Source organism: Nicotiana sylvestris, chromosome 9, assembly GCF_000393655.2.
Source record: "Nicotiana sylvestris chromosome 9, ASM39365v2, whole genome shotgun sequence".
Lineage (NCBI taxonomy): Eukaryota > Viridiplantae > Streptophyta > Magnoliopsida > Solanales > Solanaceae > Nicotiana > Nicotiana sylvestris.
The window spans coordinates 175682960-175708570 of NC_091065.1; the positions used below are offsets into that span (position 1 = coordinate 175682960).

The 25611-nt window shown below is 36.8% G+C and overlaps 1 protein-coding gene across 1 annotated transcript; it reads right to left on the reverse strand.

Moving 5' to 3' along the window:
• Nucleotides 1–23378: 23378 nt before the first annotated feature.
• LOC138878628 (uncharacterized) lies at nt 23379–25371 on the reverse strand. The gene is made up of 3 exons (XM_070158320.1): nt 24858–25371; nt 23870–24432; nt 23379–23663 (listed from the first exon to the last, which is right to left on the reverse strand). Exons 1-3 carry the CDS (start codon nt 25369–25371, stop codon nt 23379–23381), a joined length of 1362 nt encoding a protein of 453 aa, XP_070014421.1.
• Between the last annotated feature and the right edge of the window lie 240 nt (nt 25372–25611).

Genomic DNA, 25611 nt, shown 5'->3' on the forward strand with positions numbered 1-25611 from the left:
CCAACGGACGATAGCAGTCCACCCCACCCCTATATAAATCCCAAGCCTCTACCCAGCCCCTAACTAAACACCCCCCTCTCCGCTCCTGTTCATCATCGTTCCAAACAGACCCCTAACCCTAGCCGCCCCTATTCCCCTTCGCCTGAAACCCGGCGGCATCAACACCGCCGGTCACCAACTTAACACCCTAGGACCTCCTGAACCTCCCCTACACGAATCCGACCTTAGTTTCCTTCGAATCAGGCCCCAACTCTTCGAGTCTTAAATCGAAGGTTGGCCTGAAAACTTGATCTAAACCAATCAGCCCCAAATTAACACCATGGCTTCCCCTAACAACCCTTGTTATGGATCTGAAGTTAGTTTGGTTCGAATCAGCTCTGAACTTCTCGAATCTTCTTTTGAAGATTCGGACCAAACAAGGACGAACTCAGATCCGTTTCAAACTAACACCAAATGACCCCTAGGCTACCCTCACCATTGTGTCATGTTTGGTTCTTCTCGAATCTGACCAGAAATGGTTAAATCCCAAATCGAGTTTTTAAGAACCCTAAAAATACCAAACTTCCGGATTCGGTTCAGATTATGATGAAGATTGAGGTTTAATCGACCTTAGTCGAAGTATTTTCAGTGGAAAATACTTCGACTAAGGTCAGTTTGATTTCAAACAAAAAATCCGAAATCCAAGTTGAGTTCGAGTCAGAATAAAATTAAAATTCAGAGGTATTTTTCTATTTATTTTGTGTATTCTACGTGTATTGTTGTCTGTATTAATAGCTTGTTAATTTTTTTTTATATTTGTGTTTTGATTAATTCTGTCATTTCTGTTTCTTACCTATCTACTTGATCAGAATGTGAATTGTTTCTATTGGTTGTGATTGTTTACAATGTGTGTAATCGACTCGATTAAGTTCGTCGATTAGTTATATTACGAATTTTCATTTCTGAAAATGTTGACTGAAACAGTCTGCTTCTATTGTTTAGACTAATTATTGACAAATGTTGTAAATAGTCAATTGATTAGTATTCGTCAATTAAATCATGTTTGTTTATGAATTAGTGAATTCAAATGTATGCTGTATTGTTGTTTTCTAAACGGGACATTGTCAGTATATTGACAATGCTCCTGTATTTGTTTGCTTTTAATTCAGTTTTGAATTCCAGTTGAAATAATCCTGCATGTTCTGTATAATGTTAAGGTTGTTTTTATTCAGTTGAGAATTCCCTGTTTAAATTCAGTTTTTGTCAATCAGCTATTAGAAATGTAATATACTGTCTCAAAATCATAAGATTGGTTATAGCTGTAAATCAGAAAGATAGTTAAGTCTATACAGATTGTAGAATCTGTTTTACAGTGGGTTCTGATTTTTCAAGTAATAACAGTAGGTCAGGGGCATTTCTGGGAATGAAACAGTAAAAAACAGGGTGTTAATGCTAGTGTATTATAATGTAATGTTAATGGCTATATTTAAGTAATAAAGGGGGAACAAGGGATAATGGGGCTGCTGAAAATCATGTTAGGATCACATAAAGTATTAAAAAGAAGTTTCAATGGAAACTTTCTGGTTGTTAAAGGGATAAAGGGTCCCTCCAATACTAATTAGTATAGAACCAGCCCTGTATAAATACAGGAGCTGGACAGACCTTAAGGGGGCAGTTTTTTTCTGAGTTTGGACAGACAGAGAGAGAATTTTTAAGAGAGACTTTAAGAGAATTTTAGAGAAAAAAAAATCTGGAAAGGCAGATTGAGAAAGAAAAACAGAAATCTGAGAAAGATAGAAAGAAAGGAAACAGAAAATAGAGCAATCACATACACACTCACACATAGATACAGCAGCAGAAACAGAAAATAAAAAAAAAATAGGAATTTGAAACTGAAAAGAAACTGAAATCTGAAATGTTGTTCTTTTGTTGAATCTGCTCAACTTTATGTGATTCCACTGTTCAGTTAAAAACTGAAGTGTCTTTTTAAAAAAAAACTGTATTGTGCATCTGACTTCCTCGGGTCGTATTATCGCTCAAATCTGTGGAAATACTGCTATTCTGTTGAATTTGTTACTGCTGCAACTGCTGAAACTTACTTCTTCTACCTCCATTTCCAGGTACATATCCTCTTAAATTCTATGTTGGAAAGAGATTCAGCATGATAAATCAATGAAGCTTGAATTGCATTTCTATTTTTCCATTTATCTAAGTTTGTTATTATAAATTTCAGTTTTTTTTTGTTTCATGTTGTTTCATATAGAAGTATGCTTGACATGTTAATTGTCAGCTGATTATTCTCTTTTAAAATTCATATGAGTGTTGTAATAATATTACTTATTCTAGATTTTCATTATAGTTAAGATTGAATTGTTAAGATAGGGAACATGGCATAAAGTTGGCTATTAGTTAAATCATATGACGTTGTTAGTCAGGTATAGAGTATTCTAAAAATGCATGGTTAATGTATTTCGATTGTTTGGTTATGGATTAAGGTTAAATATTGTTAGTTGAATAAAGAGTAAAAACCATGTTGCTAGTTTATTCTAATATATAATTTAGTTATGGATTGAATGATGTGAGTTGTACGTTCATATATGGCATGACAATAGGTATATATAGGATCATTAATGGATGATGAGTTGATGTATCTCATTATGATGTTAAAATGCTAGAAATGTTTCAGACATACAACTATGTTGCATGAAAGGTAATATTGTTAATCGATTTATAATTCCCTTTCTTATCAATTTGATACCTATTTACCGTCGTAAATAAATTAATCTAATTTCGCCTATTAAATTAAAACAAGTGTAAGAGAATGAGATGAGAGGTATAAGCATGAATCGCAACATTTTATATTAAGGGTGAGTAGAAATAGAATTTTCATTAAATAAACAATGAAAAATTCTTTAAAAATATCCCTTCCATTTATAAAACATTTTTTGTGTGTAGTTGCTCATGTAATTCATTCTTGGGGTATATACATATATATATGTCATATTTATGAGAAAGTTGTTTTTTTTTCACACTTCGTTATTTTGCTCCTAAAATTTGAATAGTCTTGAATGATCATGTTATATGCGGAAATTATAATCAATGAGCAACATTCAATAAATTGTGAATTCTTTTCAAGAATTAAAGGATATCTTAAAGGAAGATTTCTCATAATATAATAAACATTTTGTGGAAATTCCATAATATCATTACAATATTTTGCGCAATTAGGGATACGTTCGCGTACCCTGATTATATTTAAAAGCTAAATTCGGATTATGCGTACGCGCAAATTTCGAACGAATATTTAATAAAAGGATTTTTCCAAAGGCGTTAAATCAATTTCATAAAAAACCGAGATGTACGGTTCATTATAAAAAAAAAGTATTCTTGATTCGACACAATTTCGAAAAATGATTGCTCAATAAATATATTATCAAAAGTTATTGTGTACATGTACGCGTGACACAATTCCGCAATTTTTTTTATATAAACACGAATATACGTACGCGTAATTCGATTCAAAAAAGGGTTCTTAACCACAATAAGTAAAAGCGGTAGAAAATCATGTAACAAAAAGTATTTAATAAAAATCAAGATAATTAAGCCAATAATAAAAACAGTTAAGCGACCGTGCTAGAACCACGGAATTCGGAAATGCCTAACACCTTCTTCCGAATTAACAGAATTCCTTACTCAGGATTTCTGGTTCGCAGAATAATAAACAGAGTCATATTCTCCTCGATTCAGGGATTATAATTGGTGACTTGGGACGCCTTAAAATTCCCAGGTGGCGACTCTAAAACAAATAAACAAATCCCGTTTCGACTGTCCTTCAATTGGAGAAAACTCCCCACGCGCTCCGCGGGCGCGGCGAAAATGAGGTGCGACATTAAGCATAAGCATGTAATGATCCAAAGGTCCATTTTTAGTTCTAGAGATCGAAATTTGATTTTGAGACTTCCAAAATTTTGATAATGAATTATAGGAGTGATCTGGAAAGTTTGGTCTAATTTCATCAAGTCGCGATTGGGTTTTTGACGCGAATCATGAGTTAATAGTTTAATGAGCGAATGGATATCGCACTGATCCAACAAGCTCCGAATTGAGTTTTGATTGAAGTACTATGTTCGTATCATTATTTGTGACTCATAGGAACAAGAATCATCAAATTCCGAGTTCGTATGATGGAGTTAGAGCCTTTTTAGTGAAATTAAAGACTGCTGGTGCATCAGATCTGGTGTGCACCTTTTAGCGACCAGATTGGACCTTTTAGCGACGGGTATTAAGCCTTTAGCGACCTGAATCACATTTATTAAATCTGTTATGTTTTTTTAGCTCATTTTGATGTTTTTTTGGTGAAAGAACACGGCTTGGGGTGATTTTTAAGCAAGAGATCATGGGAAATATTGAGGTAAGTCACTTGTGATCATTTCTACTCCATAATATTGAATTATCATCGAATAATCCGACTAGGTTACATGTTTTTGTGGTGTAAATTGGGGATTTGAACGTAGGGATTGGAAAATAAGATTTGAAGATTTGGAGGCCGAATTGTTATCGGATATTAGTAATTTTGGTATGGTTGGACTCGTGGTTGAATGGGTTGTCGGATTTTGTGAGTTTCGTCGGATTTCGAAGCGTGGGCCTGGGGGCCGGGTTTGAGCAATTTTAGGATTTTGATGTTAAATTGGATATTTTCGAGTGGGCTTCGCTCCCTTAGCATATTTTAATGATTTTGTACTGATTATGGCTAGACTTGGAGCATCCGGAGGTCGATTCATGCGGGCGAGGCATCGCGGGCTAGAGTTGTGACCGGATCGAGGTGAGTAATGATGGTAAATGATGTTCTGAGGGTTTGAAATCCCGAATTGCACATCATAGTGCTATATTGAGGTGAGGCACATGCTTGATGACGAGCGTGGGGTTGTGCACTATTGAGGATTGTGACTTGGTCCATCCCGGTTGATGATTTTACCACGTATTTGATTGAAAACTATTTGCTATTATCATCATTTGGGCTGAATGCCATATTTGGGCCTAGTTCCAGCTATGTGAACCCTTCGGGGATTTTTGTTGATATTTCCTCACTGTTTTGACTTTATACTTGAACTCAATCATTGTTACACCCCATATTTTCGTACATAAAAATACGCCATAAATAAATTAATGAAAGCCCGGAAGTGAGATGTCACGTCCCGCAGTACTACATTATGACGATGTTGCACCCTGTAGTGTTGTACGTTGAATTTGTCGTAAGGTAATTGACATCAGTCCAAGGAAAAGATTATTTGGAGATTATAAGGATTATGCTATTTCAAACAAATGATGAGCAAATTCGTGAAGGCGAGATGGGAAGAGAGTCAAAGGAAATGAATTTTCGTCCAAGTTTAACATTTTGGAATAAAATACAGCCCGAGCTAAAATACCTGGTATTTATGGACTAGTAACATACAAGGTACTACATGGATATAATAGTAAGGTGTATAAGGTATGTGAAAAGTGAGTAATATTTTAAGTAATTCGGGGCAATTTTTAAATTATGTGGGTAATTGGTTAATTACCGGATAGCAGGATATTACCTAATTAGTTAATTAATTATTGGATAATATCAAAATCCCCACCCCACCCCCCACGTGATAGCAAACCACTAAATCAAACAATGACTCTTGATCATTGTTGAATAGGTGGCACTTAGTTAAAAGAAAAGCCTCAAAAGGCTACCTAACCTTGACAAATTAAATGGATACGATTCTTTCCAACAATTGGAAAGGATTGTTTTAACGGTTTAATGGTTTCCAGCAAAAGCTCTTATGATTCCATACATAAGAAGCTAATGTACAAGACATTAATGGTTTCATATGAAGCTATCGAATAAGGGCAATCTCAAGCTCACTCCAACAAGAACGAACGCTAGTCTTGAAACATAACAATTCCAATAGATTCTTTTACCTTAGCAATGTAAATTTTTGCGGTTCTAAAGGAGTACGGTGCAATCTTCTCCAAGAATATAATACGGAGTTTTCCCTATTCTAGGTATGCTAAGTCTATCCCTTCTTTCTTTTGGCATGATCCATATGATACGAACGAAACGTGCAAATGCACACATTCCATGAATGACTATATTCATAGAAGTATTAAAGATATCTATGTTCTTGAATTTCCGTGCATCATAATATTTTATCATCTGTTCATGGGTCTCAGAAAAATACGAAAGTTGAAATGAGCTAACTTTATGATATTACTCAAAGGCAAAATGGTCTTATGAGATTCCGAAAGATTTTATTAACGTACTTTTCATGCATTGCATTCATGTGCATTGACCCATGACCAGATGGCATTATATATGCCTATATATGTAAATATATGTATATGGGATATGGGAAAAGGTTACAGCGTTATATATGCACCACCACCTGATCATCTGGTATATGATGATGATGTTGCCCTTAGTGGCTGAAATATGATTCAAACGGCATTATATACGCATATATATGTATGTATTCAAACAACGTTATATACGCGTATATATGTATGTATGTATATATATATATATATATATATATATATATATATATATATATATATATGTGTGTGTGTGTGTGTATATGGAATATAGGAAAGGTTATGGCGTTATATACGCACCACCACCTGATCAGCTGGTATACGTTGATGATTTTGCCCACAATGGCCGTATGATATGATGGGATGCCCTCAGAGGCTGATGATGTTACGAGACATGTACCTATGCACGATATGACATTCATACGCATATGCATGACGCTAAAAGTATTTCATGATTTACAGAGTTATTCAGACTTACAGGTTGAGTCATGTACTCTATATGTCTTCCATGTCTCTTATGTATTTATTTATGTGCCTTACATACTCGGTATATTATTCATACTGACGTCTTTTTTACTTGGGGACGTTGCGTTTCATACCCGCAGGTCCCGATAGACAGGTCGAGAGCCCTATAAGTAGGCTATCAGCTCAGCGGAAGATGTTGGTGCACTCCATTTACTTCGGAGTTGCTCGTTTGGTTAGTATGATTTAGACATGTATTGTTTGGTATGGCGGGACTCTGTCCCGACCTTTATGACATTTATGTATTCTTAGAGGCTTGTAGACATATGTCATGTACGTGTAAGATTGTACGGTCTTGTCGGCCTATGTTTTGAGTTAATAAATGATTATGTTGGCCTATTAGGCTTGTATGTCACGTGTATATGATGATGTAATAAGAAAGATACGTTACATTGGTACTCGGTTGAGTAAGGTACCGGGTGCCCATTGCGGCCCATTGGTTTGGTTTGTGATAAAAGTGGTATCAGAGCAGTTCTGTCCTAGGGAGTCTACAAGCTGTGTCTAGTAGAGTCTTGTTTATGGGTGTGTTGTGCACTACACTTATCAGCAGGAGACTACAGGGCATTTAGGATTGTCACTCTTTCTTCTTACTCTAGACGTGTGGTAGAGCTCACTTATAAGAAACTCAAATTCTTATATTCTTTTTTTCTATTATTCGTAATAAGAAGATACCTACATCGAGAAAGAAGGATTGGAAAGAGAGATAGTTGTGGAAGAACTGAGTGAGAGGAATTGGATTTTCGTATAATGCCTACGATAAGTAAATATGAGGTCTTTAGCAGATCATGGGTGTACGGAAAGGTGCAAGCTTCCTTATAAGAAGTCTTATGGAAAGAATGTCTATCCATCTTTATGGTAAAAGACAATAAGAGATTAAGAAGATAAATACAATTTTCAACAAGCAAAAGAAGCAAGAGGAAGAAGAGTACGAGGCACCCAATTAATGAAGGCTAATGGCATTTATAATTGAGGCAGAGGAACATAAGCTTTTTGAGTTATATTCAATAGTAACAGAGGTATATACAATTGGTCGCAACTATTCCAGGTATGCCCTATGGAGATTAACAAAAGTAGTATAAGAAAATATGATGGATGAATTGATTGCATCAGTTGACATTTCTGAAGGATATTGCAAATATGCTAATAGATCTCTTTATGAGACACCAGATGGTGCACTCTGAAAGAGTGCAGCCAGAAATGAGTACTACAAAGACATGTACTATAAGCCTTGAAGGGATAGATATTACCTTAGTGTGGCTCACGTCCCTAGTAAAACGAGAACGTTAAGCAACTTGAAGAGGCATTGGATAGAGAAAAGGGAAGCTAAGAGCAAAGGAATGTCTTGTTAAAGTTTTTAGAATAAAATGATAGGCATAAATGTTAGCGGGAAATAAGAAAAGAGTTAATAAAGCACTATGAGTAAGATGTGATACGTGGATGGAAATGGTAGATCAAAAGATGACAATATTACAAAATCTATAGTCGAGTGAAGGAAGAAACGAGAAGTGACAGGCCGTAGAACAACAAAAGAGTATAGGTCATACAATCATGTCCTCATTTCAAGAAATAAATTCGCAACTCTAGCATGATTACCAAGAGGAAAAGTCAGACCCCAGAGTAATAGAATCAGTATGGATTGGTGAACAAGATAAACTAAACATGAATTAGGGACTGAGTAACTGATGATAGTTGCCATCATAAGAATTTAAGATTTTGTTCCGCCAATAATAGAATGGACGACAAAAGAAGATTCATGAGAAGTTCAGAGAATGGTCATTTAGGAAGACGCTTCCCTACAACAAGCAAAGTGAGCAAAGTTTAGCTTAAGGGACTGTATGTGCCGGTTATACTAAAATTTACCCTCGTGAGTACGTGAATTTTTCATCCTTGGTATGGAATAATTGCCGCAAGGCGACTAAGGATCATTGATGTTGAGAAACGACGCTAAAGATGAAGAGGTAAAACATCTATAGGTAAATCCTCGTGGCTTCAACTTTTAGTACACCCCTAAAGGGGGGAATATGGAGTAATGTGGCATTAAGTCAGAATTAAGAAATTCTAATGACTATGGAATGGTAAAGGAAGAATGCGATAAATGAAAGAGGAATGAGATGGTACTTATCCAAATCTTACAGATACGTTACGATTCAATAATATTGTGCAAGCACGACATCAAGGAGAGGAAGTAAAGGTTCCTGCCTGAGCTGTTATTAATAAATAAGGAGCCAGTGCAAGACGTAAGTTAAAACAAAGTAAATAATCCAAGAAAGATTATGAAGAATATTGATACGAAAATGGGCCAACGTAGTTAGTAATTGGACAGGAAGATCTCAATTATGGCTAAATAGGAGATTACAGACGAGTCATCAGATCGTGTAAAATAAACATAGTAGAACCCAATATGGAGAATTCAGCCTCGAAGAATATCATTATAATACTTGAGATATATTCAAACAAGATTCGGGATAGTTAAAAGTACCATATGAGTGTTACGGGGATAAAAGAAAGTGCCACTGGGAAGGCAGTCAAAATATCAGTTCAAAAGCAACCATACAAGCACAAGGGCATAGAAGTAAGCAACTACGGATGATTATAGGCAAGTAAGGATATCAAAAAGGCATGTAATAAGCCCACAGCTTTACGAGAGTCAAGGGTTCTCCCTAAGTACTACAACAAAAGACTAGCTGAGGAAATAAGGAAAAAGGCTTCAATCTAGGCACAACGACCTAGAGAGGAAATGCTTTTTTAACAACAGTTTCACAACAATATTGTACATCCTCCGTAAGAAAGAGAAATCTATCGTGACTAGTGATCAAGAAGTAAAAATCAAAAGAAATATTCGAAGATCATATGAATTGTACGCAAACTCCGGCATGCGTGGGAACTAAGATAAGCTAAGTATGGATGCAACAAGGGGGCAGAAGGACAAGGAAAAGTAATAGCTTACGTTGAAAGCTAAGTTGGAACGAAAGATTTATTTGATCAATAATCCAGAGTTAGTACGTTATGGATACACTCAAGATTTTGGATCATTATCCAGGCAGCATATTTGTTGACAATCATACAACTATAGAAGACTCCAGTATAAGTTAAAAGAAGAATTGAGCCTAGGGCATAGATAAAGGATTGAATTGTTAGAATATTGTATCATGGATATTCCATAATGCCCATGAAAGGACCTGATACCATGAGCCACGGATTGGAAGATAGCTTAAGCCTACGTAAAGGAAGAGAAATAACACAACAACCATAATCTATAATGGCTTTACAAGGAAGCCAGTTAGAAGAAGTACCAGCCTCATAAGAAGTCAGTACGAAGCTCCCACTGGATTGTGTTTGTACTAGAGGTGCGAGTATTATAATAGAGCTTCAAGTTATGAACGTGAATTACACCTAGGTGGAAGGGAGGTCAGGAAAGAGATAGAAGATACGATGCAAGATTTTAAGGTAAGTAAGGTAAAGGTGAACAACGTACGAGATACTCAAAGGAAGAAGATCATGAATAGTCCATACTTCGGATAGAAGGCTATCCGCACGGGGATCCAGTAACCGGGAATGATAATGGCATCGTCAGCGGCATGTCTTCCAACCTATGGTTTCTAAGTACTGAGAGATCTAGTTAAGAGAATAGAGAAGAGTTGTAGACGGTGTGATGTATCGCTTGACATTCCAGAATAATATAAGGAAATATATGGTGTAAGCAAGTTGAAGGAAAGTTGCAAGTATTATAAATGGATATTTATAGGTCGCAAGCTAAAGTATGGTAGAGCGACAAAGTTTTGAGAAAACATGAGTAAGAATGAGGAAAGGCAAGTGAAAAAGTGACGAGAATGGATAAGTCCTCAAGATTAAGTCCATGAAAACAAGAGAGCTAATGGTTTCTCTAAATTATAGAAAGTTCAGTATAGCCTGAATAAACTCAAAAGAGTCTAAGACTAATAACATTCAGAAGAAATGGAATGCTACCCTATTAATAGAATGAGGGGTAATTATTATAGACAAAAAATGACGTTTGGGCCTTCAATTAAGTAATGATCTGACGGATAAAAGAAAGGGATCTCATGAATTTGGCAGGATTAAAATACTCACGCAAGGTGAATCACATTGGGATGACGTAAGATACGGTTATGAAAGCAGGTATCGCCGTAAGTGGATCAATCTAATCATTTCAGATGTTCCCCGATAAAACGTGAATCCTAGCTGCAATATTACATAAAAGGTTAAGTTATCGAGGGTGGATTATGGATCAAAATTGAAGTGAATCAACAATGGATGGATAAAAGTTACAAAGTATGAGAGGATATTAGGTCGCCATTCTTAAAAGATGAACAGTAATGTGGAGGCATTAGAGGACATATATTTATATGTATGAGATGAGTAATGAAAGTAACCTGAGATTTTGTAGCAGACCTCAGTAACAAGAAATCGAGGTAAGTGTTATGGTATAGTATGACCTATGTAGATGCAGTAAAATCATATGAATGGATAACCAGGTCTATAAAATAAGATATAGTAGTATTCACAAGTTCAACAAAATACCAAGCAAAGAACTTCAGGATTGGCTAAAAGCTGGAGGAAAAAGGAGAAGAGAGTCGCATAGGCACACTTATAAGGTCAGTGTCGTAGAAACTGTATAATGGAAAGTAGCAGCAGTTACGAGATTGGAAGAAGGAATTCGAACACAAGTCAAGGCGTAGGAAAGAGGCCTAAAGGAGGGAATGCCCTGGCCTTTGAACTTATTCACAGAACAGTTGCCTAGATGGCAAAAGGACTACTAAAGTATTCGCAAGAGCTATGAGATATGAGAATGATAAGCGCATTAGTCAACATTTGAGAATGAATATTCCAAATGGGGGAATGATGTTACGCCCCATATTTTCGTACATGAAAATATGCCATAAATAAATTAATGAGAGCACGGAAGTGAGATGTCACGTCCCCCAATACTACATTATGACGATGTTGCACCCTGTAGTGTTGTACGTTGAATTTGTCGTAAGGTAATTGACATCAATCCAAGGAAAAGATTATTTGGAGAATATAAGGATTATGCTATTTCAAACAAATAATGAGCAAATTCGTGAAGGCGAGATGGGAAGAGAGTCAAAGGAAATGAATTTTCGTCCAAGTTTAACATTTTGGAATAAAATACGGCCCGAGCTAAAATACCCGGTATTTATGGACTAGTAACATACAAGGTACTACATGGCTATAATAGTAAGGTGTATAAGGTATGTGAAAAGTGAGTAATATTTTAAATAATTCCGGGCAATTTTTAAATTATGCGGGTAATTAATTAATTACCGGGTAGCGGGATATTACCTAATTAGTTAATTAATTATTGGATAATATCAAAATCCCCACCCCACCCCACCCCCCACGTGGCAGAAAACCACTAAATCAAACAATGAATCTTGATCATTGTTGAATAGGTGGCACTTAGTTAAAAGAAAAGCCTTAAAAGGCTACCTAACCTTGACAAATTAAATGGATACGATTCTTTCCAACAATTGGAATGGATTGTTTTAACGGTTTAACGGTTTCCAACAAAAGCTCTTATGATTCCATACATAAGAAGCTAATGTACAAGACATTAATGGTTTCATATGAAGCTATCAAATAAGGGCAATCTCAAACTCACTCCAACAAGAACGGACGCTAGTCTTGAAACATAACAATTCCAATAGATTTCTTAGCACCGTAGCAACATAAAATTTTGCGGTTCTAAAGGATTACGGTGCAATCTTCTCCAAGAATATAATACGGAGTTTTTCCTATTCCAGGTATGTTAAGGCTATCCCTTCTTTCTTTTGGCATGATCCATACAATACGAACAAAACGTGAAAATGCACAAATTCCATGAATAACTCTATTCATAGAAGTATTAAAGATATCTATGTTCTTGAATTTCCGTGCATCATAATATTTTATCATCTGTTCATGGGTCTCAGAAAAATACGAAAGTTGAAAAGAGCTTACTTTATGATATTATTCAAAGGCAGAATGGTCTTATGAGATTCTGAAAGATTTTATTAACGTACTTTTCATGCATTGCATTCATGTGCATTGACCCATGATCAGATGACGTTATATACGTGTATATATGTAAATATATGTATATGGGATATGGGAAAAGGTTACGGCGTTATATACGCACCACCACTTGATCAGCTGGTATATGATGATGTTGTTCCCCATAGTGGCTGAAATATGATTCAAACGGCATTATATACGCATATATATGTATGTATTCAAACAGCGTTATATATGCGTATATATGTATGTATATATATATATATATATATATATATATATATATATATATATATATATATATGTATATGGGATATGGGAAAGGTTATGGCGTTATATACGCACCACCACCTGATTAGCTAGTATACGTTGATGATTTTGCCCACAGTGGCCGTATGATATGATGGGATGCCCTCAGAGGATGATGATGTTACGAGACATGTACCTATGCACGATATGACATTTATACGCATATGCATGACGCTAAAAGTATTTCATAATTTACAGTGTTATTCAGACTTACATGTTGAGTCATGTACTCTATATGTCTTTCATGTCTCTTATGTATTTATTTATGTGCCTTACATACTCGATACATTATTCGTATTGACGTCCCTTTTGCCTGGAGACACTGCATTTCATGCCCGCAGGTCCCGATAGACAGGTCGAGAGCCCTCCAAGTAGGCTATCAGCTTAGCGGAAGATGTTGGTGCGCTGCATTTGCTTCGGAGTTCCTCATTTGGTTAGTATGATTTAGACGTGTATTGTTTGGTATGGCGGGACTCTGTCCCAACCTTTATGACATTTATGTATTCTTAAAGGCTTGTAGACATATGTCATGTACGTGATAGATTGTATGGCCTTGTCGGCCTGTGTATTGAGTTTATAAATAATTATATTGGTCTATTAGGCCCGTATGTCACGTGTATATGATGATGTAATAAGAAAGATACGTTACATTGGTACTCGGTTGAGTAAGGTACCAGGTGCCCGTCGCGGCCCATCGGTTTGGGTTGTGACAGTCATGTTATTTTCCACTGTTTTCAAAACTCAGCCATGTTTATTTTGCTTTAACACTTAAAATGATATTTCAAATAATATTTTGGGTTGAGTATCATGTTTTACTGTTGCCCGAGTGGCTTATGTGATTTTGACTGAGTAAGGCCGAGGGCCTGTATGGTGAGGATACTTTTAGATCGGGCTGCATGCCGAAGCAGTGAGATACTGATTTAATTATAAGGCCGAGGGCCTAAGTTATGTACGCCATGAGGTGGATTATTGATTGATATGAGGTCAAGGGCCTAGATTTGATGCCACGAGATGGCTTGATATTGCGCTTGGGCTGTAAGGGGGCCCTCCCGGAGTCTATACACCCCCAGTGAGCGCGGGTACCCATTGTGTTGTGAGATATAGCCCGAGGGGCTGATATTGTACTATGTGATAGCCCGAGGGGCTGGTATTGTTCTATGTGATTGCCAGAGGGGCTGGTACCGTTCTATATGATTGCCCGAGGGGCTGGTATTGTTCTGAGATATTGCCCGATGGGCAAATTTCTGTGCTTATCTGCACTATTTTTTTTCTGCATTCATTTGCGTAACTGTTGAAAAAGTCATTTTCAAGAAGTTTAAAATGAGCTAAGATGTTTTAAGAGATTTTTTACAACTTCATCGCTTTCTTACTAGTTTTTAAATTGCTTCTATACAGCATCTTGATATGCTTTACGTGATTTCTTACCATTTGGACTTTAGTTATGATTATTACTCACTGAGTTGGAATACTCACTTTACTCCCTGCACCTTGTGTGCAGATTCAGGTATTTATACACCCAGTAGCGAGTTTTGGCTGATTGGAGGTAGGGTCATCGGAGTTTAGCAAGGTAGCTGCCGGCGTTCGCAGCACTGCTTCTCTCTCTCTCTCTCTCTCTCTCTTTATTTCATTAGACTGTATTAGTACACTTTAGATTTTCAGTTGTATTTATACCCTAATATATGCTCGTGACTTGTGACACCCTAGTTTGGGTTGTGTCGGGTTGTATTTTCACTACTTCTTATCATTAAATCATGTTTAGACTGCTTTTATATTGTTTAAATATTTTAAAAAGGTGAATTGGGTTTAGTTGGTTGGCCTTGTCTTCATGAGAGGCGCCATCACGACCGGGTCGGGGTTTGGGTCGTGACAAGTTGGTATTAGAGCCTAGGTTACATAGGTCTCACGAGTCATGAGCAGGTTTAGTAGAGTCTCGTGGATCGGTACGAAGATGTCTGTATTTATCCTTGAGAGGCTGCAGAACTTTAGGAAAAACTTCACATCCTTGAATTCTTATCGTGCGTCCTTGATTCAGCTTGAAATGTAACTCTTTGAATTCCTTCCACGCGTTCGTATGCATGCATGAGCGCTCAATATCAGATGTACATCGATGGCTTGTGATTCACTGATCGAGGGGCGAGATGTGATCTTTGTGTGTTGATGTTGGGCCAGTGTGGAAGACTTGAGGCCGGATCTTTGCCTATAGCTTGAGCACCGAGGTGCTGATTGTGTGAGCAAGTATTTTTGAACTTATATGTTTGATAGTGTCCCTATTAGTGGGAGTGATGGCTGGAGGATAGAAGAACTATTAGGTGCTTGAATTCCATCTTAATTCGAGGTATAGCCCCGAGTTATAGGCGTGTGAAGAATCTTTTCATGTTTTCCATTTGTGAGCGAAGTAAATTTCATGTTGCGATATGAGTTCAGACTCAAGAAGACTAAGTAACTGCGTACAATTTATGATGGTGGAAGGTATACAGGAATGTTAGTTGGAGGCAAATCAGGTGGGTTATCTCCTACGGAGTGTTCTGAGGTCGTGTGATCCTTATGTTATCTATTAGAAGATCTCATTTACAAGTGAAGTATATGTGTTGAAATTTAAATTTGGATCGCTTAAGAGAGTGGGCTTAACTGTTGCGAGACTGAATGCGAGATTTGCAGAAGAGTTAAAATTCTAGATGATCTGTGTTTTCACAAGCTTATAAAAGATTTGAGTTTAATCTCACTATGGTATTATGGCATCAATAGAATATAAGTGTTATGAGTTATTGAGTGTATTTTGACCTATGGCTTCGAGCCAAGTGGGGGATTCTGTTGTTGATTAGTTGATTGCACGGCTAGGTGCTATGTCGGTTCTAGTTTGAGGCATTCGAGTGAATCAGTTATGGCCCGCGGAGATTGAGATCGAGGATGGTTCGAGTAAAGAAACTTTTTTAACAAAGGTTATAAGATGCTTCACGGGTGTGTGAGAATCACGTGATGTCTTAAGTCACTCTTGGTAAAAGATGCTCGGTGCGTCGAGCAGGGAGTTGCTTCATTGCAATGGAATGAGGTTACATTCTGCAGTGTCAGAAGTGCTAATGAGGCACAAGTTGTTTGGGTCTTTTGCTCGGGCTAATTGCGGTTTGAGTAGAGTGGATGACTCTTGGGAATGGTTCTAATGTTCTCAAGATTTCGCATGTAATAACTGGAGATTTTTAGATTGTATTTTTGGCCAAAAACTGAGGTTTGCATTTGGAGGGTGTCAAGATCTGTGGTATTGCTATATCAATTATAGGCTTCTATATATTAGTATTAGGAAGGTGAAGGTAATGGCTCGAGATTCGTAAGAGGCCTCTTCAGGGTAAGTATTTTGAACGTGGTGCTTATGGGAATATCTAAGAAAGTATTCAACGGCTTATGGGCCTTAGACAGCGTGGTTTTATGCTTGGGTCTTGCGTGGTGAGTCGGGGTTGAGGAATTGTGGTGTTACAGCAAAAGGGAATATCAAGTTGAACATAAATTGGAAGGAAACTCGGATAGATGGGATAGCTTGGTAGTAGGCTGGATCGGTATGGTAAGGATGTGATTAGTTAGCTCCTTCGGTGTGTACGTGGTAATGAGTTCCTACACGTATTTCACGGTAATGCTCTTAGGTTTTAATGGCTTGCATAGCTTGGTCGAGTTAGAAGGATTCAGTCCTGGCAGGTTTGGTTTGTGCAAGGGGAACTCGGAGAGTTATTGATGGTTTCTACCTCGGTTGGAGAAGTATATTTTCTGTGGGCATGAAGAGCACGAGATGTATAGTGATTTTCTTCTAGATGGGACCAATGGAAAGTTCTTGACTAATTGAGTACGTAGATGTTTGTGGCTCGAAAGGAAGATGAAGTTCTCAAGTTATCCTAGGATGGTATGGTATATGCGGTATGTTGTGGTGGATTGAGATTTGCGGGTGGAAGGTTACAGTTCAGTTATTAATGGAAAGTCATAAAAAAATTCTTAGGCAGCAAGGGCAATTTCAGATGATTAGAGGAATCAGCTTCAGATGATTAGGGGAATGATCTTCAGATGATTAAGGAAATGGTATTGCTAAATGGAGTGATTTGATGAGGGTATATGTTTTAGAAAAGGCAATGTGATTAAGTTGATGGTACATCGGTAGTATTGCGACACTTTCTTGTTGGATTGACTGCTGATATTCGAGCTTGCTTGGTGGTACATGGGAACTTTAGAGTATCTTTCGTGGAATGATTGGGTATTTGAGGTGTGGTCTGTATTCGGACGACGGAATTGGGATCAGGTGTGCTGAGTCATGTGCCATATGGATTGGAAGACAGGGAAGTTCTCACATTCAGGTTATGAGGTGGTTGTAAGTCGTGTGTATCGGCACTGTTTAGTGATTATCGGGGTTTGGAGACCCGAGCGGATCTTTTGTGCTTGGTATGCTAGATTTTGGGTGTGGTATTGGGTTCAAACTGGTTGCCTCCATGTTGTGTCCTTCTGGACTATTGTGCTAAGGCAGCATTGTTGGCTATGATGGAATTACCATAGATTGAGTGACGAGGTTCGACGGATTATGTCCTAGTGGAGTGGTTTTATATTTTGAAAACCCAGCGGACGGCTGGGAAGGATTGTCTTTCTTATGTGGGCTTTCGTGATAGATGTATGTGCAGAGGCTTCTACCATTGATTCATTTTTCGGTGGTGAGGGACTTTTGGGATGTGTTTCTTATGGTTGGGCATGTCTCCAAGCAAGGTTGTTGATTTCGGTATTGATTTGATGTCGGGCACTGTATCGTATGGTACCGACAGAGTTAAGGAGTTGAAAGAGCAGCTTCAGGATTTCCTTGATAAGGGGTCCGTTGACAGGCCAATGTAGATTTGTGTTCTAACTTAAGTCGGCTTGGTTCGCTCCGAGTTGTAATGTTGATGGATGTGTTGATTTGATTGTTATTGAGTGTATTAGTAATCTGGAGAGATCTATGAGCTACCTTTCTGTGTTGCGAGGTGTTATGATTTGTTGATTACAAACACATATGGTGCAGTTCTATTGAAGTTTCATAGTGGAAGTCGAGCGGGAAAAGTGATTGGGTGTTGCTTGGTGAATGGAGTATCGGTTATGTCCTTTCTGGTTTGTGTGGTGTATGTTATTTGCTTCACTGTGGGTATGATGATTGGCTTTGGTTCTAGACATCAATTGCACGTGGTCGTCAATTTCGAGTAGAGTGACTTAAGGTGTTCCATGGAGACCAGTGTTTGGATAGGGTTGCGCATTATAGAGAAGTTATGTGGAGGTATGACCTAGCGGGTTAGATTAATGTGTCCTATTTCTACGATGTGAGACAGGTTCTCAACCTTGCGTTGTGGCAGTGCTAGTGAGCTTGCGGTACAACTCTTTCATTTGAGTCATTTTCATGATTTGAGTATGTTCGGATTATTGCTTATTGGTGTGCGTATTGCGCAAGTTGGGGCCTTAGTCTGTACTGAGGTGTCATGTCACCTGAGTAGTTGTGTTGTATTAGATGAGATCGTTGGGATCTTTAATGAATATAAATGGATTCAATTTCAGCATGTCGGGAGGATAAATATCGAGGTTCAGCTCAAAAATTTGCTATGGTCCTTTCCAAAGGAGAAGTGGCCTTATGAATGGTTGATATGAGAAATGGTTATGGTTTATTGCATGTTTCAATTATCATTGTCAGTATATGGAAGTGTTGGAATGAGACTTTAGTTGATAAGATGTTTTCTATCGGTATTCGATTGTTATGTGCAGCTGCTGTGATGAGAAGCTATCACTGCGAGTGTTTGAGTTATGTGGTATATCATGTGATTGCACCTGAGATAACAGATATGGTTTGTTACAGCTTGTTCGGACTTATTCATAGTATAAATGTGAGATTCTGATCGTATTGAGGATTTTAGAAGCAAAAATGTGGTTCTATGGTTTATGGACTAGGATGGATTGTGAAATTTCAGTTATATTGTGTTATCGAACCTATATGAAATAGGGTGACGTGGGATCATCCCCAGGTATGTGCATGGTGAGGTTATTCAGCAATTGGTTGGCTTTTGGAACAATACTGGGCACGTTCGAGGATGAACGCATGTTTAAGTGAGGGAGGATGTAAAGACCCGATCGGTCGTTTTGAGCTTTTGCACTTCGCTCGCCAATTCTCAACCATGATTTGCCCCGTGTGATGTAATATGACTTATGTAAATCATTGATTTTGGGTTTCAGAGTAATCAGAATGAATTTGGACGAACAGTTCTCAGTTTAATGCTTGAAATTTGAAAGGTTTGACCAAGATTTGACTTGTTTGTATATGATCTCGGATCGGAATATTTATGATTTGGTTAACTCCGTTGGGTGATTTGGGACTTCGGAGCGTGATCAGAATGCATTTTAGAAGTCTGTAGAAGGTTTAGGCTTGAATTGGCGAAATTGAGATTTCGGCGTTTTCCGGTTAATAGGTGAAATTTTGATATCGAGGTTGGAATGGAATTTTGGAAATAGGAGTAGGTCCGTTGTGTCATTTGTGATGTGTGTGCAAAATTTCAGGTCATTCAGACGAGGTTTGATAGACTTTTTGATCGAATTCAGAATTCGGAAGTTTTGGAATTCTTAGGCATGAATCCGGGGGTGATTTGATGTTTTGATGTTGTTTTGAGTGTTCCGAAGGTTGGAACAAGTTTGAATTATGTTATGGGGTGTGTTGGCATGTTTGGTCGGGGTCCCATGAGGCTCGGATACGTTTTGGAAGAGTTTTTGGATGATTTTGGCGTTTTGAGCATAAACATGTAATGATCCAAATGTTCATTTTTAGTTCTAGAAATCGAAATTTGATTTTGAGACTTCCAGAATTTTGATAATGAATTATAGGAGTGATCTGGAAAGTTTGGTCTAATTTCATCAAGTCGCGATTGGGTTTTTGACGTGAATCATGAGTTAATTGTTTAACGAGCAAAATGGATATCGCACTGAGCAAACGAGCTCCGAATTGAGTTTCGATTGAAGGACTATGTTCGTATCATTATTTGTGACTCATAGGAACAAGAATCATCGAATTTTGAGTTCGTATGATGGAGTTAGAGCCTTTTTAGTGAAATTAAAGACTGCTGGTGCATCAGATCTGGTGTGCACCTTTTAGCAACCAGATTGGACGTTTTAGCAACGGGAATTAAGCCTTTAGCGACCAGAATCAGATTTATTAAAGCTGTCACGTTTTGTTAGCTCATTTTGACATTTTTTTGGTGAAAGAACACGGCTTGGGGCGATTTTTAAGCAAGAAATCATGGGAAATATTGAGGTAAATCACTTGTGATTATTTCTGCTCCATAATATTAAATTATCATCGAATAATCCGATTAGATTACATGTTTATCAACTAGTAAAAAGAGCAAATTGTCCTGGGGCTCGAGTTTTTGATCTGGCCACTCTCCTTCACATATGAAGTATTCTCCTTCTCCTTCATTATCTTTTCTTCCCACAAATTCCCAGATGCACACCAGTAAGCATGTCTTTGGCCAATATTTTCTTGTTTTTTTCTTATGAAAGAAGACGGTAGTTGCTAAAAAAATCATAGTACCAAACTTCGTCAACCTGTGTCTGACAGAAAACGCTTTGATGGAATTAAATTTGGTGAAATGGAGCATGACTGTCTTATAGCTCATGGTACTGCAGCGAATTTGCATGAACTCCTTTTCACACTTGGAAAGACGTTCATGCAAATATGTGGAAAATGCAAGAATATGACAAATGTAATTCAGAGGTCCGTACAAGGTGGTAAAGTAAGGTGATCGTATTGTGCTTCTGTGAATCAGTTGAAGACATAGTGAAGGTTCATGGAATGTGGTTAAGAAAACCAAGAAGAGCAACTAGGACATGACTATAGAGAATATGAAGACACTGTGAATTTTTTGAATTGAGAATAACTTGTAAACAAAAAACTAATTTTTTCTTTTGTTCCAAGGATGTAAGTGAAAACAAAATTGGATTTTGTGAATATACATTATTTTGTGTGAATTATGTGACTTGGATTGATTCAAATATGTTTGTGTCTTTTTTCATGAATTTCAAGTATATTTTTGTTGAAATTCAGCATGCTAAACTTGAGCATGAAGTAAACAACTTTTACTTTTTAAGCTGAAGTTTTGGTTAAAAGCCATAACAAAAGTGTCAAATGTACAACAAAAACTTCAGCTCATCACTAAATACACTAAATAACTTCAGCAGTTTCTGCGTAAGTTATTTGAAAAAGCTTTACGACAAAAATTATCGAGTCCAGGACAAAAACTTCAGCTTATCAAGTGCTGAAGTTTTTAGAAATGCACTAAATAACTTCAGCACATTGGGCTGAAGTTTTTGAAAAAGCTTTACGACAAAACTATTGAATCCACGATGAAAAACTTCAGCTTATGATGTGCTGAAGTTTTTGGAAATGAACTAAATAACTTCAGCACATTGGGCTGAAGATTTTGAAAAAGCTTATGACAAAAACTTCAGCATGTTTTGGTATTTTTTTAAGTTGATACTAATCTTTTTTGCATTTACTATCTACTTTTTGTCTTTTGTCACCTACTTCATCTTTCATTTAAATTTGTTTGACTATATAGTAAATGATCCGAAAAGATATTTTTCAGGCTGAAGTTATCTTTTTTACTATAGAAAAACTGTGGGCTTTATTAGGGCTGAAGTTACATTTCTTTTTGCATTTACCACATACTTGTTTTTACCACCTACTTATCTTGTTTCATTCAATTTCTCTGAACGTAAAACAGTAAAAACAGCTGAAAAGTTACTTTTACGTTTACAGATATTAAATTGATTAGGTGAGCTCTTTGTCTATATTAACAATCTCTTCACTTGAAAATTTCATAGTCATTAATATACTTGCATCTTATTTCTTTAAATTTATATTCATCCCTAGTCTTTCAGCTTTTGTTAAAGAAAAATGTCTGGTGCAAGCGGAAGTAGGAAGCCTAATATGGATGAAATTATGCAGAAGTGGGAGAGTTTAAAGTGTGAGTGGTACAATAACAAACCGATGGCTAATCTTATGCTTTTGTGGGATCAAATAAAGGCTGATTGGGAGAGAATCAGACCAAAACTCTTTCCCAATGAATCATTCCAGAACAGGATTAACCTGGAACGTAGTTGTGGAGGTTATTCAACCTCGTTCGACAAGGTTGTGTAGTAGTTTGATAGTTTTCAGTTTCCCAGCTGGAACGACTATTCTAAGCTGCAAAACAACCTGAAGACTCTTCTTCCTCTTATGGACAGAGTAATCGTCGAACAAAGTCAGCTGCGTGATGAATTCAACAAGTTGAAGATTGATCTTCTTGGATTCAGTGGTCTTTTGCCTGACTACCCTATAGTTATCTTCGATACTGATGATGATAAGATATTTAGAGAAACTGAGGAGTACTGTGATGATGATGATGATGATGATGATGATGATGGTGGTGGTGATGATTGTTAGTGTTTGTAATCCTTTTTTTATGTTTTAATGCTATGCTTTTTTGTTTACTTCAGCCCATAGAGCTGAAGTTTTTAGGTTCATTTTGTATAACTTCAGCCTAGAGAGCTGAAGTTTTGTTTGTACTTTGTTTGTTGTTCTCATCTCTTTTTATATCAATGTAATTGTCATCCTCTTTGTTCTTAGCTTTCTATTGCATTATCCTTGTTATTTGCTGGTATTTGCTTTATATTTTTTAGTTGCAGTATGGTTCTTAGTTTTTATTAAGTTCTTTTTCTATAACTTCAGCTTAGAGATGATGTAGCTTTTGTTTGTACATGTGTTTCTTTTTGTGTGTTGTATGTGTATGTGTGTGTGTGAGTGTGTGTATGTGTGTGTGTTTGTTTAAGGATATGTATTTCACATACTGTAAGCTGAAGTTTTTTATCGCAGAAGTCATTGCGTACTTTTTTAAAATGCAACCAAACCTGTAAGTCTGCGCAACAAAAATGAGTTATTTGTACTTTAGCAGTATATAAAATAGTCCAAGAGCTTTTTTTTATTCCTATGAAAAAAAACACATTTCAATTATGTCATACAATAAAGAAAGTCTAAATTCAGACCAAGAATTATTCAAGGTTGGAATATTTTTCAATGTGTTTCTTGGAATATGGATGAGGTGCTGGAGAAGACAAGCAAGTTGTTCTGTTATGCCCAACTTGTTTACATCGACTGCATTTTGGTAGACTTAAATGGTACTGATTCAGTCGTAGGCAATAGGCATATGCCTCATCTTTTGTCTTCTTCCTTGTAAAATCTCTACATCGGGAGGTTTTGTGATCTCAGATTGTATATTTTGTGGTATATCCCATGATTTTTGATCTCCCACGGTATTCACATGTCCTTCATATGTTTTCAACCATGTTTCCCTTGAATACCAAGTTGAGCAGTAATCAGATTTCTGCAAATATCTCTTGTTAATAGCAGCACTTGCATGTGAACAGGGCAATTCATCAAGTTGGAATTCCAGGCAGTCACAAGTTCTCTTCTTTAAGTCCACAATAAATTTGATTCATTCAGTATTTATTCTAAACAACATTGAGTCAAGGTTGAACACCTAACAAGGAATAAAAAATTAAGACAAACTATATTAGTGTATTTTTGCTTCAAAAAGAAAAAGTATGAAATTTTTTTAATGTAAGCAGTAAATCACTGCAACAGATATAAAAAGCTGAAGTTAATAAATATACTCACAAACATTTTGCAAGCCAAGTTCATCTTCGTAGTCATCTCTTCTTCTGCCCATATTGATACTCTGTGAAAAGTTTCATTTGCCTTTTTTCTCCGTTTGTAAAACCACTCTCCCAACTTTTTTTGGATGAAATCTAACATTCTTAAAATAGGCATTTCTCTCCTTTTTAGTAAAACAAAATTCATTGATTCTACCATGTTTGTTGTTAGCATATCATAACGTCGCTGTGGGAACCACGATCTCTCAAGAGGCTCTTCCATTATGTAATTGTATGTTTTCTTGTCAATACTTTTGAGTTGGGACATTAACTGATTAAAATCTTCACGATTGTATGACCTTGCAGCACTTTGAAAAAGATTTATTACCGTGGTTTTTGTATGTCTTTGCTTTAAATTTTTCTCAAAGTGATAGAGGCAGATACCATGGTGAGCTTCATGAAAAAATTTTCTAGTCCCATTTGCAATCGATTGGTTTCTATCTGACAAGAAAACCAGTTCACAACGGACTTGAATTGCTTTTCTCATTTCCCTGAAGAACCAAATGTATGCCTCATTGTTTTCTGAATCTGCTACACCAAAACATAGAGGAAAGATTTGTTGTTTTCATCCTTTGATAGAGCAACAAATAGAACACCACGATATTTTGACTTTAAAAATGTTGCATCTACTGCAATCAGGGGTCTACAGTAGGACCAACCGGCTACTGATGCCATAGGAGCAAAGAACATGTAAGCAAATCTGTACAGTGAAACACAAAAAAATATATCATAAGGTGTAAAGTTTTTCAAATAGGAACATTTGAAACTTCAGGCTGATGGTTAGTATTGTTTTGCTTACCTATTTTACGCATCTCTTTTTATGCTTATGTACGTTCCTGGGTTTTTGCCCACCATCATGTGTAGGTATGAAGGAAGAATCTGGTAGTTCTCTTCAGGTGTTCCCCTTATGCAAGCAACAACTTTTTAAATAGCACGCCATGCCTTGTGATAACCAATGTCGATTCCAAATTTCTTTTTCATTTCATTTTCTACAAAGGCTGGTGTAACCTTTATCTTTTTGTCTTGAACATGTTCTATAATTTGTTCACTTATAAAATTTGATGTAGCATGCTTCTGATCTGATTTTCTTGCATCAACCGAGCATTCATGGATGTTATGATATTTTATCACCCTGAATAGTGTGAAATTTTTTATTCTGTTAGCACGTACATTCCAACCACATTTGTCCACGATGCATTTCAGCTCGTATCTCTTTGAACATGATCTAACAGCAGTGAATTCAACTTTCTGGTTTATCTCCAAGCTGCAGAAAAATTTAGTCATGTTTTGTTTGTTCTCAAACATTGATCCAACTCTTACTTCCTCAGGCAACGCATCGTGCCTAAGTATTTTACATGGTGGAGATTCTTTCAGCTTTCTCCTCACTCTTTTTCTTGATTTCTGAGAAACACAAGAACTTTCATCAATTTCTTCAATTCTATCTGATATTATCGGTATAAGCTCCATGTTTACTTCATCTTCGTTGTTACTTATCATTGCAGAAGGTAACAAAAAGCTTTGTTGGATTGTGTGTTAGTTGTCAATTTGCATTATTAGTTGTCCTTCTTCTTCTTGGTCATCGACAAACTGGTATGAATTTATTGGAGGAGGGGGTAATTGTTGCATCATTATATATTCTGAAGCAGCTGTAATGTTAGAAGGTTGTTGCTCATTGTCTACTTCCATTATTGGTTGTCTTACATCATG

What these genes read in the sequence shown, in the direction of transcription:
- LOC138878628 (XM_070158320.1), bottom strand. Translation starts at nt 25,371, where the DNA reads ATGGAGCTTATACCGATAATATCAGATAGAATTGAAGAAATTGATGAA. An exon ending in GAAATTTGGAATCGACATTG is followed by an intron (nt 24,433 to 24,857) that starts GTTATCACAAGG and finishes TTGGTGTAGCAG; the next exon opens with ATTCAGAAAACAATGAGGCA. An exon ending in ACTTGGCTTGCAAAATGTTT is followed by an intron (nt 23,664 to 23,869) that starts GTGAGTATATTT and finishes GTGGACTTAAAG; the next exon opens with AAGAGAACTTGTGACTGCCT.